This window comes from Camelus dromedarius, chromosome 15 (assembly GCF_036321535.1).
Source record: "Camelus dromedarius isolate mCamDro1 chromosome 15, mCamDro1.pat, whole genome shotgun sequence".
In the NCBI taxonomy this organism is placed as follows: domain Eukaryota; kingdom Metazoa; phylum Chordata; class Mammalia; order Artiodactyla; family Camelidae; genus Camelus; species Camelus dromedarius.
The window spans coordinates 30480301-30501107 of NC_087450.1; the positions used below are offsets into that span (position 1 = coordinate 30480301).

Genomic DNA, 20807 nt, shown 5'->3' on the forward strand with positions numbered 1-20807 from the left:
AGGATAGTATATATATAGAATAAGGCCTCTAAATGATTTTGAATCAGATGTCAGTTTTACTGTCTAAAGTAATATTAACATTGTAAATGTATATATGTATACATATGTGCATATATAGAGTGTGAGTGAATGAATGAATGAGAATGGATATAAATCAGAGCAACTTTTCCTTGGGTTAATTGCTTCACTATGAAGAGGTGTCTAAACTTCTAAAGAACTTCCTGGTTTGTATTAAAATGCACTTCAAAAAGACCATGAAAACACAAATTTAGTTGACAGGCTACAATGGGATTCAGAAAAAGACACAGTGAATATAGACTTAGGTGCAATTTCATGCTGGTGATTTTTCTTTTTTAAAATGTAAGCCACTAATTTTTTAAGAAAAAAATTTAAACCAAAAGTTGCATATTAATATTACACACAAACTGAAACATAAGTGACTTTTAGCACAGTGTATACATGCTTACATAAACTCAAATATTTACACATTTAAAACAATTTCCATTTAACATATGAAATTTCTGAAATACATAAATGCATTAATACTTTCTATAAAACTACAATTAAAACATCAGTTTGCTACAAGCATATAAAACATCAAGTGCTTTCTTGGAGTTTCAAGTTACCTCTTTAAAACAAGACCTTGCTTGCATATATAGTCTTTCTCCAATAATCAGTATGGACTTTTTTTTTTTCCAAGAGGTTTATTTTCCAGGTACATTATAAGCTCAAGAAAACGGACCCAACAATTATGCAATATAATTATGTCATAACAACTTAATTGCACATAATGCTTTAAAGTAGGTTTGGATGAAGTTCTCAAACACTTTGGTATATGTTCTTCAGGGACTTCTATTAGAAATAACAGGAATTATAAGTCCCTTCAATCCCCATTTTGCTTTAAAATGGACAAGTCTTTGGTTAAATGGTTAAAGTTTTACATTTTGGGCATTTATTATTAATTAAAATGGTCCCCAAACCAATAAATAACGCTGACATATTAGTTCACAAGACTTCATTTAACTTGTTTCTGATGCAGTGGGAGGCTATTTAGATATTCATTTATTATAACATGTCAGTGATAGTTTCAATCTTTCACTTATAAACAGAGAAATCAATAGGTTTAAGTCAGTATTTCTCTGTTCATTTTCAGTTATAATCTAAACTATACAGTATTTTGTAGTGACTATAGACACTGTTCCACAGTATATGTGATTACGATTGGAAAGATGTACAGAATTAAATTTAGAGTCAGCTTACTTGGAATAAGTCAGTACTAGACTGTTCAGTAATTCTGCATTAACTATAACAGGTTGTCAGGCTGTCAGGTAATGCCTATTTAAAAACCCCAAACCGTTCCATTTATAAGAGAAATTGTTGCAAATGTATAAAACAGCAGATATACAAGGAGAACACCAAACATACTTTATTAGCACAAAAAAGCAGCCATAACAAGGCACAGCAAGCAGAAACATACATTAGCAGTCAAAGGGTTAGTGTTGCATACAAATATAGCTTTCCTTTTTTGTAGCCTTGGCGCTAGCCGTTGGGATATAAATAACTTTCTGTAGCAGCAGGTAAGGAAACTAAGGAGCACTCACCAGTGGTACAGAGCACGCTAACAAAAAAGACACAAGAATGGATTCGACTACTTTAGTGCAAAACGTCTAAGACGGAACTGTAAATTCAGTTAAATACTAAGAAGCAAACACTAGAACTTGGTATTACTTCCAAAATAGCTCACTCAAGTAGTATTGCATACTAGTCTAAGTGACAAAAAGGTGCTAAGTAAAGTTATTTACAGATACAACAGTTGTACAGTACCTTTTAAATCAGCAATTTAGGTTTCAGATTTTCCATTAAAAAATTAACTGCACTGAAATTCTATAACTCGTACTTAAGCAATTTAGCTATGAGAGTTTACAACAAAGAGATAAATACTGCCCTCCAAATTATGAATTACAGTTTAACAATAATCTCAACAACCAGCAAGCACTGTAGTTAGTATTATCTGACTTGTTTGAGTATCTTCTAGTCTCATTTTCTTCATGGTTCACAAACTCATCACGGGCATAGAAAAAGGTCCACCTTTTATGAATCAGCGATTAGACTGCATGTGTCAACTTACAAAATCACATGCAGGCCTGCCTTGCAGCAGCTATTCCCAGTATGTTTTACGTTAAAGCACTCATTAAAAAAAAATTAATACCTAAGGCCTTAAATAAAATTCTACCACCAACTTTTAAGTCTGAAATTTTAAGAACTACTATTTAGAAAACCTGGTTTACTTAACAGTACCTTTTGCAGAAGAGAAAAGGAGACTGACTATAAACGACGTCCACACTTCAGTGAGCTGCACTATGCCCTTGTGGCCAGAAAATTGCATTTTTTTTTTTCCTAAAAGGGAGGCAGTCTTTATTTTTTGGACTTCCAAAGCTTGATTTATAGTAACTACAAACATCACTACTTTTGGAAGGTTATAGAAAAATTCTTAGAAAAAATAATTTCAAACATTAGTCACACTGTTGAAATACTCATCCAATATTAATAATTTGTTCTTCAGTAAGAAATAGAATTCTTCATAGCAAATGCCCCAGAGTTGCTTCACTCAATTACTACAGCCATTGAAAACCAAACTGTCAGCTAAATCGGTAAAATGTTTCTGCAGTCTTACTGAACGCCTGTAGCTCTATCCTCCGTTGTCTCAATAGGCACCACGATTATCTGAGTAACAGCAGATCGCATCTGACAGATACTAACACTAAGCTTATATACTGTACTGAAGAAACCTAACAACCTAACACTGATATGTGTGCTTGCTATAGGTGTACTGCCTGATGCATGTAAAAGCAGATCTAGTTAATGCCCCTTGGGGACAGAGAGTTTACTTTGCCTTGACTGGTTCTCGTTCTAACCAGCGAACTCTGACTTTTTGTTTGTAATGATACTCTTTTAAAAAATCCTGTAACATTGACGGTAAAGGGAGCCCATCAATTCCATCATACGTAGTGCATCTGCAGATGACTGCCCGGCAGATATATTGCAGGCTAAAAGGGAAAGTCCTATTTAGTGATATAGTAAGCAATGGTTCAAAAAACATGCAAGAACTGGGATCTTTATAATGTTCCAAAAGTCCTGTTACAGTGGAGGAGTGAAACACACACGGGTCGTGAGCATCGAAACTGAAGTTGTGATTCCATTGTTCAATTCGGGCATGCAGGGATCTGTTGTAGCGACGGAAGCTCACAGAGAAGAGGTAGTCCTCCTGTGCAGAGTCCCTGAGCAAAAATGTACCTTCAGGTTTCCCTTCAAGAAGGGCTTCTGCTTCATAACGGTCCATCACTCCCCAGTAACAGGGATTACCTGTAATCTGGAGCAAATCTGGCACCAGGCAGTGTATGTAATCAATCTGTGTATGGACTTTCCAAGCTCCCTGTCTGCTAATGTGGGCATGGCTGTCTCCAGATACCTGACGTTGCTTCTGCCTCCGTGACTGCAAGCACAGCGTGGTGGTGTCCTCTTCTGAGTCACAGTTAGCTTGTGGAATTGCAGAACTGTCCCCATTTATTTCAGTCATTCCAGGAGCTAACTTTGGTCCCAGTTTATATAACGGGTTAACCTGTGCAGTGGCTTCAAATGTATGTATTTGTGCATTGGGAGGGGGGTCGACCCCTTCTTCAATACTAAGCCGCCTTCTCTCTCTAAGCCTATCTTCCTCATCTTCTGTAGACACCAAGGATGGATCAAATGTGTCAAAAAATGTCGAATGTGGGCTCACAGGGGCTGTATGCTGTTTAATCAAATGCCATTTTTGGGCCAAATCTGAGCCAGCAGGAAAAGGGCATTTCTCAAGCATTAATTCAGAAAGGTGTATTTTTCTTTTATTAGAAAAGAGGGGCTTTGACTGCTTGTTGTAAGTTCTCATGGGAAAACACAAGCCCACAGTATCCTGCAACCTCTGTCTCAGGGAGCGACTTCCTACGGTTCTGCTGGAAATGCTGTCCATGTCGTGCACGGAGCTCACGCCGTATCGCCTCTCTCTCCTCTGCAGTCCACTTCGAGTTCTACCAAACTTTTTATCAGTATCCAGTGAACTCTGCGTCTTTGTAGAACAGGAATGTTTCTTCTTCCCACCCCATGGAGCATGTCGAGAGTAGGAATCTCTTCTTGCAAGTCTTGTTCCTGGGGTGATACATGAGTCATTATCCTTTTCAATGCTTATTTCAACAATCTGAGGAATTTCAGTGGCACAGTTTTGGTTTCTCCTTGAAGAATTCTTTGCAGGGCTTAACCCCAGTTGTAAGGCAACATTTTCTCTTAAGGGGCTGCTTTGTTGCTGAGGAGCGGAGTCTCCCACACTGATGTTTTTCTCTTTGACAGACAAACATCTGTTGGTGTTCATGTCCATATTTTCACTACGGCTTCCTCCCTCATGACTGAAGAGATTCTGACACCTGTATTTGAAGTTATTCCACATTTTCCCCACTTTATCCATTGATTATAAGACCTAAAGACAAAAGCAGAAAAGGGACAGTACGTTAATCAAAGTGATGTGTGAAAATAGAAAAGGCAGTGTCCACCCCTCTTGTCCTCATCGGAATTGTCAGTGGTTCTGGGCAGAAATTCACCTTACGCTGCCCTGCCAAGGTGATGGATACAGTGTCTGGCAGCTGTCAGGTCATCCGGCACTTTTGTGGCACCGCGCATTATTTAAGCTAGATCTCATTGCCCGTTTCCTTTCAGATAGAAAATTCAGGACTCAGGCGAAAGGAAACAAACCCTCTTAAGTAAACTCTGGTGGCTTTATCCCATGCATCAACCTAATTTCATTATAACACTGATTTCTATCCTTACTTTGAATAATTTAGGTATTGCCTCAAGTATTACAAAGGGAAAATACGTTCTGTACTGTTGAAACATATCTGCATTCAACTTGTCAAAGCTTATAATCAGGGCCACATTTGTGTAATGTATTAATTAGTTCAAAAACCTTTAAGTACTAATCCCCCCAGTTTCACTTACCAAGAGTGCCCCACTCATTTAGCAATCTAAAGCTTATAGGCTGGGGGGAGGGTACGGCTCAGTGGGAGAGCACATGCTTACCATGCACGAGGTACTAGGTTCAATCCCCAGTACCTCTAGTAAATAAACAAAAAAACACCCCCCCCCAATCTCTCATCTGCACATTAAAAAAAAAAATTTTAAAGCTTATAGATAACCACTGGTAAAAATTCCATATCTAATCTCCTCACCCTGTAACATAACAAATTTTACCCATGATTTGAAAATGAGAGTAATAGAAAAAAATTATGATACTGTAGTAATGAAAAAATAAAAACAAAAAGTATGAAATTTGGCATCTTTATTCTTAATCCTTTAAAAAAATCTAAAGCAGCACTTTACAAATAAATTAAGACTACAACATTTACAGGCACACTGTCTCATTCAGTAACCTAAAAGTCAACATTAGATGACATGGAAAAACCTAAACTTAAAATTCAACTAGTTCTGTCACAATATGACACTGAAGTTTTATTTATTTTTTATTTTAATTTACAATTTTAACCATTTTATTATTAATTTATTTTATTTTGGGGGTGAAAGGTAATTAAGTTTGTTTTATTTTTAGAGGAGGTACTGGGGATTGAACCCAGGGCCTCATGCATGCTAAGCATGCACTCTACCACTGAACTACACCCACCCTCCTGACACAGAAATTTTAAAAAGTGTTTCTTTTTCTATTTTGCTGTCTAAGTATGGCACTTTTCCTCTAGAATTTTTTATTCATGTTTATTATCTCATTATGCACATTGTGCACAGTTTAGACTCAGTATTGGAAAACTACTTGAGTTTTTTTGTTTTTGTTTTTTACAGAGGTGAGAGCCATTAGAGCTGATCCTTGCGTAACTTTGAGTAATCCCCTTTGTCATAAATACTTGTAATTTCAAGAAGTTTACTAGGATCAAGAGAAATAAAGAATAAACTTTCTTAAATTATCTATCTTCCCTTTAGTTTCCTACAGAAAGGGCTCTCGACTAACAGTGTTCTTGGAGCAATGGCAGTGCCAACATAGAGAATTTGTCTATGAATCTCTATTACGTACACTGTTAAGTACATAGGCATTTGCATGGTAGGTGGTATATATATTCTAATAAAGTCTATTAGATGGAACTGTTAAATATTATTAAACTCTGTCAGAGCATTTTGCTTCCTTGCAAAAAAATTTTCTTGTTAAGTTCACCATTTGAACATATCTTGTTATCACTCATTCTTTTTTTTTTGCCTTAAGATTTCTGTTCTTTGTGCATGGCCCTGTTATATGCAGAACTAATTCCTGCTAAATTCTTGTTGACTCCAAAATTTGTACATGTAGTCTTCCAATATCCTAGCCTCTTCTAGCATGGCTTCCTTCTCACTTCTTTATTTTTAAGTTGCTTTTTATTTTTATCTAGTTCATACATTAATAGTTTCAACAGTCAAACACTATGATAAGGCTTATTTCAAAAAATATCACTGCCTGCCTCACCCTCTCCGTTGTTGATTCCCACTCCCAGGGAGTAAAGGAAATTTACTTTTAATTCTGTTAGCTGTTTTTGCTGGTATTTTCATCATTTCTAGGAAAGCTGTTCATATTGATACTGACTGATAAAATTTGAGGATGGAAATAATTTACCCTCAGAATTTTGAGGACATTACTCCAATGTTCTAATGGCTTCGTTGTGGCTGTTGAAAGTCTAATATCACACCAATTCCCAGTTTTCTGTATGTGAATCTGTTTTTATTTCATGAAAAACTGCAGCTTCTCTTTATCCTTAGTGTGGGCCTTTTGTGCATTCTTTGTGCTGGGCCCTTTCAATGTCCTTTTACTTCCCACCCTCCCTCCTGAAGGCCCTTTTGATTAGACACTAGATCACTTAAGTTCATCTTTTGATTATCGTATTTTTCCTTTTAAAGATTGCATTTCTTTTCATTTTCTACTGTCGGGTAGATTTCTTTGGCATCACCTTCCAACAGTCCTACTGCAGTTACAATTCTTCCTATCACAGTTTTAACTTCCAAGACCGTTTTCTTGTTCTCTGAATGCTCTTTTTAATAGCATCCTAGTCTAGCTTCTTGGATGTAATATCTGATTTCTTTAAGGATCCAAAGTTTTAAAGTGTCTTCTTTTTATTTTTCTTTTAACATTTTAAATACTTTTATCTGTTTCTTCTTAGTACCTTATTTTTTCTCCTTAAATCTTTAGGTCTCTGTTTTTTTTACTTTAGAGCCTTCCACAAGTGTCTGATGATCCCTAGCTGTCTGTCCATCAGCACTAACATGCTGATCAGAAGCTCTGTTTGCTTGGGGAGGTAGGGGGCAGGTGGGCGGTGCCTGTCAACTGGTTGGCTTTACAAGGTGATGAGAGAAAGAGAGAGAGACAGAGACAGAGACAGACAGCGCGCGCTGAATCCTAACCACTAGAACAGGGCAAGGGGAATGGAGAGGTCTTAACCTCAATATTCAGACTTGCGCTCTGTCCCTGTTTTTCAAAATTTGTCCTTACCTTCAAAAGATATCAGAACTTCAGTTATGACTAAACTTCTTAGATTAAATTTCTCCCAGCTCTAACCTCTAGTTTTATCCAGGGTAAGGGAACAATTGCTTCCGGACTGCTCAGGGTAGAGGAGGACACGTGCAAGACTGACACGCACACACTTCAAACCTTCCCTGCTTTCAGCTCCAAATTCTACCCTTATCTTCTGAGGTAACTGGTTCCTTTAATTTCTGAGCCAGCAGAAACCAGAAATAAACTGGTTTGCTTCTTTTTAACATCCTCCCTTGCAGGCACTCAGATAGCTTTCTCAGTTCTGCTGATTTCTACCTATGTGCTTCTGTCGAAAACCTGTTGACCAATCAACTCTACTTCTATCTCCTCTCATTTGCTTTCTCCTTGTGGATGTGTATGCCTTCTACCTTTTTTATTCCTTTAATTTCAGTGAGGTTCTAGGAGGGAGTAAAGCTAACATGCCAGTGTTCAACCTGACATATTTAACTGGCGACTCCCCTTTGCACTGTTAAAGGAGTGAATGGTACCACACAGAAAATCCCCCACCCAGATCAATAATTTCTTCCAAATGGAGAAACAGTAAATTATGGGGGGATGAGGGAGCCATACAATAGTGCTAGCTGTACAATATAATCACCAGAACAGAATTTGGATACAACTGGTAAAATATGCAGCTTTTTAGACTGTCCACAGGCCCCCTCACAAGAGATTCTGATTAAACTGGTCTGGAGTTGAGCCTGGACACTGCTATTTTTTAATAAGCTGAGTGATTCTAGGGTAGAGTAAGAAAACCACTGTCCTAGGGTACCCTCGTCATAGGCTCCAATGGTAGCTCTGAAAGAGACAAGTAAAAGGACCCTGCTCTGTAGTGGTTGGTGGCATGTAAATAGTATAATATAAACTACCTACCACACTCTCATCACCATTTCACTTTATTTTTGCCAGGTATACAAGAGGCCTGCAGAATCTTAGAAAATGTCTAGAACAGTGCTTCTTAAACTATCCATAATGAAGAGCCAGTTTTATTTTTAATTTCACAATTGATTCTTTTTTAAGATATAAAAATAAATTACTAGAAAAATGAAATTAAATAAAAGACATGAAATACAAGTGCCAATTTTCTTATTAGATTGAACAGATATAAAATAACTGAAATTGCTATAAAATATTTTAAGTGCTTGCTTTCAATTTCTATTCTTACTTGTCACAGGCTGGTAACAGACTGCAGACCGGCACCAGTTCCTGGTCCACGCTTGGACCAGCTAGGGTGGTGCTCGCCGGTGCACATGGTTATTGGGTTCTTGAAATGGGCAAGTGCCACATATTGAACTAATAATAATTTGAATATAAGTAAAATACATTATTGAAATTAATTTCATTTGCTTTTGACTTTTTAAATGTGGCTACTAGGAAATTTAAAATTACATAGATGGATCAAATGATATTTCTTTGGGACAGTACTGATCTGGAGCAGGGGTTTGCAAACTTAGCCCAAAGACCAAATCTGGTCTGTGGCCTGTTTCTGTACGGACTCAAGCTAAGAATGGTTTTTACATTTTTAAAGGAACAAAAACAAAAAACCTACAAAGAACATTCGACAGAGATCACATGTAGCCTGCAGAGCTTGAGGTATTGTCTAGCTGGCTCTTTACAGAAGTTTGTTGACCTTAGTCTAGAGTATGTAAGATGATAAACCACACCACCGCAGACACTAGAAGGGCAGTGTTCAAGAAGTCCAGCAGTCTCTCTTCTCCATGTTTATAAGATGAAGTTTGTAGCTATCTAAAGATACTTCTTTGACAAGCAAAAATTATACCTGAAAAATGACTGTCCATTTTTGAAAGCGGCCAAACTTAAAACCACTTATTTCCATATACAGTTCTTTGTAAGTTGTATAAACAAGTGGGACATGCAGAAAACATTTATAGTTGCCAGGTTACAGCAGGCAATTTCTAACACTGAACCTTTGTTCAGTTTTATACACAGAGCATGAAATTGAGTGTTTTTTTTTATTCCTAATCTGGAAATGGTTGCTAGATTGCATCGTGACAGAATATTCTAATTTAAAGAAAGACTATTATGGTTCCACACCCCCCGGGGACAGAAAGTGGATTTTTCTTGACATGGGGAATGCTATGTGGGCAGCTGTAGTACTGGGAAGCAAAAAATACCAATAATGATTCATAGAAGAATCCACGTAAGAATCAGGAAGGCATTTAGATAATCTTAATATTTACAAAGTCAGTGTTGAGGTTCTTTAATTTGTCTTGTTAAATTTTTGGAAATGTGTTGAGCTGAAACCCTTTGAGAACTAAATTACAACTCTATTACTTTATGGTTTTATATAAAGTTACACAGGGCTCTAAAAAAAGTGTTAAATGTCAATTGTATTGATTCTAGATTGAAAGTTCATTATCCATTACAATCTTTCACATCTCTGCATCTGCATAGCTATCCTTAAAACTATCCAAAGCAAATTTCTAAAGTCATTCCTTCCCTGAAGGACATTATGATTATAATTTAAAACTGGTTTTATAATACTGTAGTGAGTTAAATAGCATTTGTTGAAAAATGATATTTAACAGGATAAGCTATAAATCAGAATTTGGAAAAATTAGAGTTCAAATTCCATTCCTATAAAAATTTACATATATTAAAAAATTAAAGACTACAGTCAATGGCCCTCTTATTGCCATAGGTATCTATTACAAAATTTCCACAAAACAAAATAACTGAAATAGTTCCTAGGAGTTCATTTCAGTGGGACTTAATCCACACTTCATTAGAAATAAATTTAACAAGTTTTAAGACTACATGGCATGCCATAGTGGGTAAAGAGGAAGAATATGACCCAACTAAAATCCTTCCTCTACTGTTTAGTCTGTCTAGACTCCTTACTCAGTCATGGTAACACTTTTCCAACAGGAAGCCCTTCAGTTTCAGTACAAAAATTGGGACACATAGACTGATTAAAGTAAAGTATTTCTGTGCCAAACTCAGGTACAAGAGGCGGCTTAGGAGATTCAATTTTTGATGGATATTTTGGTGACATTTCAATAAGTTTTAGAAAAAATACAGTATCTACTATTGAAGATTGACCTTGAAATGCAGGGATGCATGGCTGTCAGAGCTATAGTCCCTTAAAAGAATCTGAGAACCACTTGGGTTTTTAAAAAAATTATTTTCAAATTGTTATTTATACACTTTACTGTGACATGATCTAGGTTATGTAACTGGATGCCTATTTCTTTTATACTGCTATTTAATATTATATTCAACCATATAAAATTGCTGTTTTGTGGGTAGTGGTCATATAATTCAACCTCCAAGTTACAGTATTAACACTATACATAATATGTTAACACAGCAGACCACGTACATGTGCACTCAAAAAATGTGGAGCCCCTGACCTACTACACTCAGATATTTCTTTCCTATCAGTAGAGTTATACTTTTACTGAGTTAGCTATGTTAGCTTCCAGACCTGTTCACGCCACTTGTATTTATCATTGTAATTAGGTGCTTTGTTAATTAATCTAATAAAATGTGGGGGAGTGGGGAAGACTGAGTTGAATGACTGAAATTCTCAATAAGAGTGAGATACTTATGCTGTTGAATTAGGTACAGGCAAGAAAATAGTCTTAAAAATTGGAAAAAAATATTGCAAAAATTTACAAAGATTCTAAACTCAGAATGCATCAAATGCATTAAAACCCTCAAACTGGAAATCTTAGATGGTATATTATAGGTATGGTTTCTGAAAGATAAATATGGAACTGCAACTAATGGACCTACTCACAAAGAAAAGGCCTTTGACCCTTAGTAAAAAGACTGACGAATGAACATGCAGTCATATTCTTAGAGTGAAATATTTAAGGTATGCAGCCCTTTTTATGATTTCTGGCTTTATTAGGTTTTGTAAACTAATAAAACTGGTCCTGATTGAGTCAAAGAGGCCTTCCTTAATAACCATTTAATTAAAACTTATAGTAGTGCCAAGTGGGAGTAGTACAAAGTCCTAATGATAACAGACATGATCTAGATTAAGAGATGGTGAGCAAGGAAGACTTCTCCCTGAGGAGGGGGTATTTCAAAATTTTGTCCTGAAGGATGAGTAAGGATGAATTAGGACGGTGTTCTACGGGCAGAGGGAACAGCATTGGCAAAGGTCCTGAAGCAGGAATGATCAGGGCATGAACAATGGCTGAAATGAATATGGACCAGCAAATGAGAGAAAGAGTGCCAAGATGAAGCAGAAGAGGTAGGCCTGTAATCCACGATCAGAGAACAAGGAAGGATGTCAGTACTGCACAAAGACTACTACAGAGGTCCAGTAAGAACTAGAGTAGTGATAGTGGAGATAGATTTGAAATGTTTAGAAGTCAAACCTACAGGATTAATGATTGATTTCAAATAAGGAATGAGGAAGAGGGAGGTATGAAAAATGAATGCCCCAAGATTAACATACAGAAATCAGTTGAAGGTCTTTACACTAACAATGAAATATCAGAAAAAGATAGTTTAAAAAAATCCCTTTTAAAATCGCATCCAAAACAATAAAATACTTATGAATAAATCTGACCAAGAAGGTGAAAGACTTATACGTGGAGAACTACAAAACATTAAGGAAATTAAAGATGACTTAAAGCAAAGGAGAGACAGCCTATGCTCTTGGATTGGAAGAACCAGTATCATTAAAATGGCCATACTGCCCAAGGCAATCTACAGATTTAATGTGATCCCTATCAAATTACCCAGGACATTTTTCACAGAACTAGAACAAATAATCCTAAAATTTAGATGGAGTCACAAAATATCCAGAATTGCAAAAGCAATACTGAAGAAACAGAATGCAGCTGGAGGAATAGCCCTCCCAGACTTCATACAATACTACAGAGCTACAGTAATCAAAACAGTGTGTTATTGGCACAAAAATAGACATATGGATCAATGGAACAGAACAGAGAACACAGAAATAAACCCAGACTTTTGGTCAACTAATTTTCGACAAAGGAGGCAAGAACATATAATGGAGGAAAGACAGTCTCTCCAGTAAATAGTGTTGGAAAAACTGGGCAGCAGCATGTAAACCAATGAACTGGAACACTCCCTGACACCATACACAAAAATAAACTCAAAATGGCTTAAAGACTTAAACATGAGACAAGACACTATAAACCTCCTAGAAAAAAACATAGGCAAAACATTCGCTGACATAAATCTTAGTAGTGTTCTCCTAGGGCAGTTTACCCAGGCAACAGAAATAAAAGCAAAAATAAACAAATGGAACCTAATTAAACTTACAAGCTTTTTTGCACAGTAAAGGAAACCATAAGCAAAACAAAATGACAACCTACGGAATGGGTGAAAATATTTGCAAATGATGTTACTGACAAAGGCTTAATTTTCAGAATATATGAAAGCTCATATAACTTAATAATAAAAAAAACCAATCCAAAAATGGGCAGAATACCTAAACAAGTAATTCTCTAGTGAAAACATACAGGTGGCCAACAGGCACATGAAAAGATGCTCGATATCGCTAATTATCAGAGAAATGCAAATCAAAACTACAACGAGGTATCACCTAACACCAATCAGAATGGCCATCATTAAAAAGTCCATGAATGATAAATGCTGGGGAAGGTGTGGAGAAAAGGGAACCCTCCTACACTGCTGGTGGGAATGTAGTTTGGTGCAGCCATTATGGAATACAGTATGGAGATCCCTCAAAAAATTAAAAACAGACTTATCATATAATCCAGCAATTCCACTCCTCGGCATATATCCGGAGGGAACTCTAATTTGAAAAGATACAGGCACACCAGTGTTCATAGCAGCACTATACACAATAGCCAAGACATGGAAGCAACCTAAATGTCCATCAACAGATGACTGGATAAAGAAGTTGTGGTATATTTACACAACGAAATACTACTCAGCAATGAAAAAAAGAATGAAATAATGTCATCTGCAGCAACATGGATGGACGTGGAGATTGTCATTCTAAGTGAAGTAAGCCAGAAAGAGAAAGAAAAATACCATATGATGTCACTCATATGTGGAATCTGAAAAAAAAAAAAAAAGAAAGAAAAAAGAGGACAACTCTACAAAGAAAGACACACAGACATAGTAAACAATGTTATGGTTACCAGGGAAAGGGGATGGGAAGGGATAAATTTGGGAATTTGAGATTTGCAAATGTTAACCATTATATGCAAAAATAGATAAAAAAGCAAATTTCTTCTGTATAGCACAGGGAACTATATTCAATATCTTGTAATAACCTTTAATGAAAAAGAATATGAAAACAAGTATATGTATATATATGCATGACCAGGACATTATGCTGTACACCAGAAATTGATACATTGTAACTGACTATACTTCAATTTAAAAAGAAAAAAAAAAATGAATGCCAAGTTTCTGGCTTGGGCAAATGGATGGAAAGAGATGCTATTTCAGAGATAGAAAACACAGTAGACAGAACAGTTCTGGCAAGTGAGGGGTTGAAGAGAGTTAACAAATTCAATTTAGAAAACGCTGCAGTTGAGACTGTCATTGAGACGTCCAGATGAAGCCTCATTAGTCCATTAGTGTATATTCATATAATGGATTACTATACAGCAGGGATCAATCTATACCCGTGAATCTCAAAGGCATAATGCTCAGATAAAGATATGATACAGATGACATGTAATACATTATGAATCAATTTATTTTTTAAATAGGCCAACCTCAAACTGTGCTGCTCAGATATGCATATGTATCTAATAAGAATATAAAATGCAGGTAAATGGTTACCTATTGTAGGGCAGGATAAAGAATTAGGGAGAGATATGCAGGAGGCTTCTAAAACACTTAATTTCCTATTTGTCTGCCTGCGTAATGGGTACATGGTTTTTACTTATGAAATATTCTTCAGACTGCACTTACAATGTTATGCACTCTTTCCTGTATACAATAACACTGCATAATAAAATTTAAAAAATCATACAGCCACATTTTGACCACAATGGGAAAAATCAAGTATTAATCAAAAAAGCCACAAGGAAAATAAAAAGCTCTCACAACGCTTAGGTAAAAGAGGAATTCAAAACTGAAAATTATAGGCTATTCAGAAAATAGCGTATTAATATTTGGGAGATTTTTTTTTCTGTATGGCGATTTATCAAAATGCTCTTAAAGGATGGAACTGATATTAAAGTTTGACCAAGCTAGCACATGCACACGCAGAAGAAAACTAGTGGCTTGTTCCATTTTGACTGCAATGTGTGAAACAACATTCTGACCAAAAGAACCCAGAGTGAAAGGCAGGTATCCACAGGCCCGGGAATGTTTTGGTGTCTATACTCTATGCCCACCTACTATAAAAGTCATAACCCTTTGTGGAGGCTTGTATACTACTCAGAAATGTTCTGATTTCTAGTGGGTCTATATGACTAAATTCTACTTCTTTTCTGGAATACTACTTAAACCAGTTAGTCAGTTAGGAATGTATTTGGAACCACATGTCTAATTTCAAGGAATGAAGTTTAAGGAGTTCTTGTATTTCTTTCTGCATATTAAGAGAAATACAGTAGTACATTTTAAAAAAGAAAAAAAAAGAACATAAAATCAAATTAAGTCACAGTGTTATAGAGGCTTTGCATTAACCTTACCCCCACAAAAAAGACAACTTAAGAGCGATTTCTTTTTCTAATTAAAAAAACCCCAAGTATTTAAAATTTGTATTTCCATTCTAATTTCCACTGTCATGCAGGAGGGTGCTCCAGGCCATAAAAATCCCAGACTCCTAAACGCAGATTACTGGTAATGACGCTGCCCATGCTTTGCTTAGGGCAACATAATGAAAAGGGCACTGGCCTGAGATAGTCAGTTGAGGGGGTGGGGTGAGGAGGAGGCTGAATTCCAGCTTTACTGCTTAAGAATGCTGTGAACTTCGATGTTTTCCTTCGCATTTCTGAACCTAAATTTCCCTCTTGGTAAAATGAGGATACCAATACCTACCTCACCTCTTGGGTTGGATGTGAGGATTAGAAACCATATCTTTAGACTTTCAACTCATAGGAGACACTCAAAAGACAACTGCTTTAAAAAGTTACCAGCACTATCTAGCATAAAGCTTTAGCTTTTCTTTCTTTTAAAAAATAATTCTCCCTTTCACTTCTGGTTCATGCCACAAATGTCAGTCTCTTCCTATGTACAACATCGGCCAGACTGCAAGTTCTATTAGTTCTATTAATCATTTAAACTGTATTATTTCCTAGGAAACAATATGGGAATTTCAGTGTTCCCAGCAGCCGAAGCTACAGCTCATCTGCAGCCTAAACCAAGCATAGCTGATCTGTATCATACTGGGCAAGGCCCAGGAACATAGTCCTCATTCATTTTTCTGCTTCAAAATTCCTTTCTAGTCTGTAACACTGCCACAATTTAAATTTTACCACGTAGATACTGCACACCAGGGAGGCATAAAATCCTGGTAAGTTATGCTCCATTTTCTATGGAGAAAGTATCTTACATAATATACTAACAAATATACCATTCACTGAAATGTTTCTTACCTGGCCAGCATTATTGGCACACCGTGGTGGAACACAAGGAACCTGTGCTTTCGCTTCAGAGAGCCCAAAAATCAAATTCAAATACTCCCTGTGTGAAATGTAAGTTTCAGGCTTCCCATCTTTAAAAAAGGAACAACTATCCCTCTCTTGTAAGGGTTTTTAAGAGGACAACATGACATAAAGGTAAGTATAGTGGAATGTATAAAAGGGGCTCAAAAGTGGTAGCTTCTGTCATACAACCCTTCCAAGGCAGGAAAAGGTACAGTTGGTGGTAGCAGCGAAAAGCAAAGCTGTTTTACGTCTAGAGGGAGATTATTGATAAATTAGCCTTGCCTTTATCTCCTGCCTCAGGGGAGGCTACCGCAGTCAGGCAAATCAAGCAACTTTACTAAGCACTGTAACTGTATGTGATCAGGGCTGTCTTGGCACTACCCCTACAGATAATGTTTCCTAGAGCCCAGGGCATCATCCCCCAGCACCTGCCTCCTGCCCCCCAGAAATCTCCCTTAACACCAAATGGTAAGTTAGAAACAAAAACCAACAAAGCCAAACAACTTTCAGTTGAGGAACTTAGTGGATCAAGCTACTACACTGGCTAGCCTTAATCCAGAAAAGAATCTCTGATTTGGGACTGCTTAACAATGAGCTCATTGTGATCCTGCTAATAATTTACAAAGAATATTCAGTTATCAGTGGTAAGTGAGCAATTGTAATCTGGACGATTTCCTGCTCTAGGAAGGATAACTATTTGTAACCATAGTAGTTTAGAAGAATCACAAGAAATACAAAGACTCTAAGGACTAAAATAAAATGATTTTTTAACAACAACACTTTCCTTCTACTTTTATCTAAAACTACTCAGAATACATTTATCACGCTTTTACAAACTAAAGGATACTTTAGGAGAGTACTCTTCAATGCCAAATTACAAGCTTGAAGAAAACCAAGAGGGGAAGGAGGGAAGAAAGAAGGAAGGAAAATATAATCAGGACAACTTCCTTTTTTAAGAAGGAAGGAAAATATAATCAGGACAACTTCCTTTTTTAAAAATTTAGATTCTCTACCAGCCTGAGTAAATAGAAAATTTAAATATCTCAAAATTAGTCTATACTTCAGGAAGATATCTAGGAGTAGTACTGGGAGAAGTGAAGACAAACAGGATACCTTATAACCATTTAAGAAAACTAATTTCAAGAGAAGCACATTGATGAAAATTATAGACAGAAACTCCAAGTAATACACCCCAGTTTTGTGTTATATATTACCCTGTAACACACAATTTTATTTTTAAAAAATAGGACAATCAAAAAACCTTCACCGTAACAACTGAAATAAAACAAGTAATATTAGAAGTTGAGAAACAAGTAATATGAAAAGATAATAAAATATATATTCACTTTAACATTTACTGATACTACATGCAGAAGTGCACTGGAGTTTAGAAACTGCAAATGAGAAAGGGGGCGTGGTTATAGAGATGAAAGGCAATGAGCAAGTATATTAACCAGAGCAAGAGAAGACCAAAAAGCATAGAAAGCCTAGTAGCCTGGAGTCACAAACTATATGGATGCATAATGTCAGACATAAAAAAAGGAACGAACAGAGATATAAAACAAAGATTTAAAAGAGACCATCATGACAAACCTTAAGCCAATAAATTAAAAAGCTTTTTAAAAAGAGATGGCTAGATTTTTAAAAAATATATAAATTTTCAAAACTGACTCAACAAGAAATAAGAAAGCAATAGCCCATAACTCTAAAAGACTTTGAATCAGTAATTAAAAATCTTTGCATAAGGAAAGCACTACCCCAGGCAAGTGTTCCAGGCAGAAGTCCATCTGTCCAGCAACAATGATTTCTAATCACCAGTGATCAGAGCAAGAGGTTAGGGTCAAAAGAGAAGTGACCATCCAGCACAATAATGCAAGAAAAAGAAATAAACGCATAATTAAATGGAAAGGAAGAAATAAAACTGTCCATTTTCAGATGACATTGCCCACAAAGAAAATCCTAAGGAATCTTAAACAAACTCCCCCTCCCACCACAAAAAGGAAAAGGAAACCCAGCAGGGTTACAGGATACAAGATCTATTTGCTAAAAACAAACATGTAGAAACTGAAATTAAAAGAGATGCAACAAAGAATTTGACCTTAAAGGGCAAATAAACAGACTAATAGGACATTTCCTTAAAATAATGCCTTTACCCAAAGCACTAACTTCTGTATGCTCCAGAAGGATGAGGTTGAAATTGTAGGGAGAGAAATATGCTAGGTATCCTAGTTACCACCACCTTTCTACTTCCCCTAGGGAGCGGTGAATGCGGTCTGCAGTCCACTCCAGAGCCACAGCAGGTCCATCCCTCCTCTCTATCTCCACTGCCCTTCTCCCAGGATCTATTTTCCTCATTATTTGCATGTATTACTTCTAACAGTTGCTTAAATAATACACTTTCCTCCACCTTCACTCTCCTCTAGAACATCGTGCATACTGAACCCAGGATTTCAAGCAGCTAAGAAAAAGTCAAGGGATTCTATGTCTGGCTACTTCTTCTACATTTTAAGAAGTCAACACAAAAACAGTAACAAAACAACAGTTAGTATTATAATTTAGGAATATAAAGGTAACAGCTGAAATCGTGTCACCTGGAGAAACAAGGCAACCAAATGGTTATTTTTATGTATACAGTCTTTCTCTAAAAAGAAGAATTCTGAGTGGGTCACTCTTCAATCATTCTAAAGACAAAAAACAAAGAAACCCTGAGGGAAAAAAATTAATATTTCAAATAGTTAAAAATGTAAATAAACAACCAAAAGAGATTTGTGAAGAGTCTTTCATGGGAGATGTTAAAGGGGATAAGCAACCCTCTGTCTCCAGCCAGCCCCGGTAGTCTTTCCTCTGCAAGCAACTGCATTAACTAACCTCAGGGATCTGTGACTTTTTTAAAGATATTAGAATTTAAAAAATAAGCATAGCATTCCAGAGACTCAAGTTATTTAAGGTCTACCAGTAGCACATCAGTTACAACTTGATTCCTAACCATACTACTGTCCAATTAAACTAAAGTACAATCCTCATGTCCAACATGCTGAGTTATCTACATCTTCTCATACTCTAGAACTAGTCATGTTTCAGCCAGGTGCTAATTTAATGTTCAGTTTAAACACTGCAAGTTTAGTGTCAGCTTCAAAAAAACCCAAAAAACAAAAAACCCTAATAAAAGCAATATATTCTGTCAACACAAACTTTCCTATGCAGTTTAAGATATATTTACTTCCATAAATACAGCTTAAAAAGATGGTTATTTTACAGATAACAAAAAAGCAAGTTTAAGCAGTTTTAAAGATGAATCGAACAGTTTAAAGAACAGTTAGTTAATTCTCAATATTCTTTGATAATGAAGGAAGCAGTACTTCATGACAACAAAAAATTCTTAAGATATTCAGTCAGATCTGAAATGAAGTAAGATTTCCTATTTACTTAAACTGTTCGCATTACAATTGTTTGAAGTGTAGCAAGTAAAAATAGTCTGTTATTGCTTGCAGGTAGTCCTGGGAAACACACAAGATAATTCATCTTGTCAAATAACAATAGACTAATTCTCACAATAAAATGTCAAACCTTCCAATTAAACGCTTGGATCTAATGTGAATGAACCATTCCACAACTGCTATTTCTAACTAGAAATCACAAATATACATAAATCAAAAAATCTTAAATCTCAGTTATTATGTTGAAAGAGCTAGTTTAAGGAGTATCTAACCAACCAGAGATTTTCTGTGCTCTGTTTCTTATCAGATTACTTCACCAGAAAGATACATATGTGGTTTGTATTATTTTTGACTCCCTACAGATAGAGTACTTTACCAGAATTACAACTTAACAGTATGCCCTCAACTTTCATCAAGAGTTTACAAAATAAATGGCCTTTACATTATTCCATATTCTATAAAAATAGTATCAAAGACATCATTCCTCATATAAAGACCCACACACAAAAATTCCCCTTTGACTCTAATGCCAAGATTTCTCTCTTAAGAAAACTGATAAGCTTCCTTTAAGCAGAGAATGAGAAACAGATACTGCATAGTTCCTCCTCTTTTCTGTTACTGCTAACAGGAATTTCTGACAGATTTGAAGATGCCCCTCCCACTCACTTGCGTAAGTCTAAATCAATTATTTTACTAAATGTCCATGTGTGGGTTCATTATCTTTTTCTTCTTTTTGGAAGTAGATGGGAATAAAAGTTAACAGATTTTCTGAAACTAGAAAACTCTATACACTTCTGGGTCTAAAATTTAATAATCTCAAATGTTCCTGTATAAAAGGAATGAGTGAGCATTTCAATGGATTGTAAAAACAGACTCACCATAAGTAAAGTAGTAAATATAAGAAACCATTTGACCTCTCAAAGAAGAGATGGGAAAGCTTATTTAAACAAAATGCTGAAGAAAAACAAAAGGAAATTATCAAAATGCTAAATGACTTAACATTTTAAATTTCTACATGTCAAAAACATGCCATAAACAAAATTAAAGAGCAAATGATAAACTGGATAAAAAATTTTCAACATATAACAAAGTGTTAATACATTTATAAGACGATAAAAAAACAACACCTCAATGGAAAATAGGAAAGGGCATGTCTAGAAAAAAAAAAAATCACAAAATCAGATACATACTTCGCCAATAAACATG

The 20807-nt window shown here is 36.0% G+C and overlaps 1 protein-coding gene across 6 annotated transcripts in view; it reads right to left on the reverse strand.

The window, feature by feature from the left end:
* Positions 1 to 250: 250 nt before the first annotated feature.
* Positions 251 to 20807, reverse strand: part of SOCS5 (suppressor of cytokine signaling 5) — a 126753-nt gene continuing 106196 nt past the window's right edge. For all 6 annotated transcript variants that reach the window (XM_031466945.2, XM_064494523.1, XM_031466948.2 and 3 more), the window contains one exon: positions 251 to 4507. In XM_031466945.2, the coding sequence (XP_031322805.1) occupies positions 2885 to 4495 (1611 nt within the window). In that variant the 5' untranslated portion in view covers positions 4496 to 4507 and the 3' untranslated portion in view covers positions 251 to 2884. The remainder of the gene's footprint in view (positions 4508 to 20807) is intronic.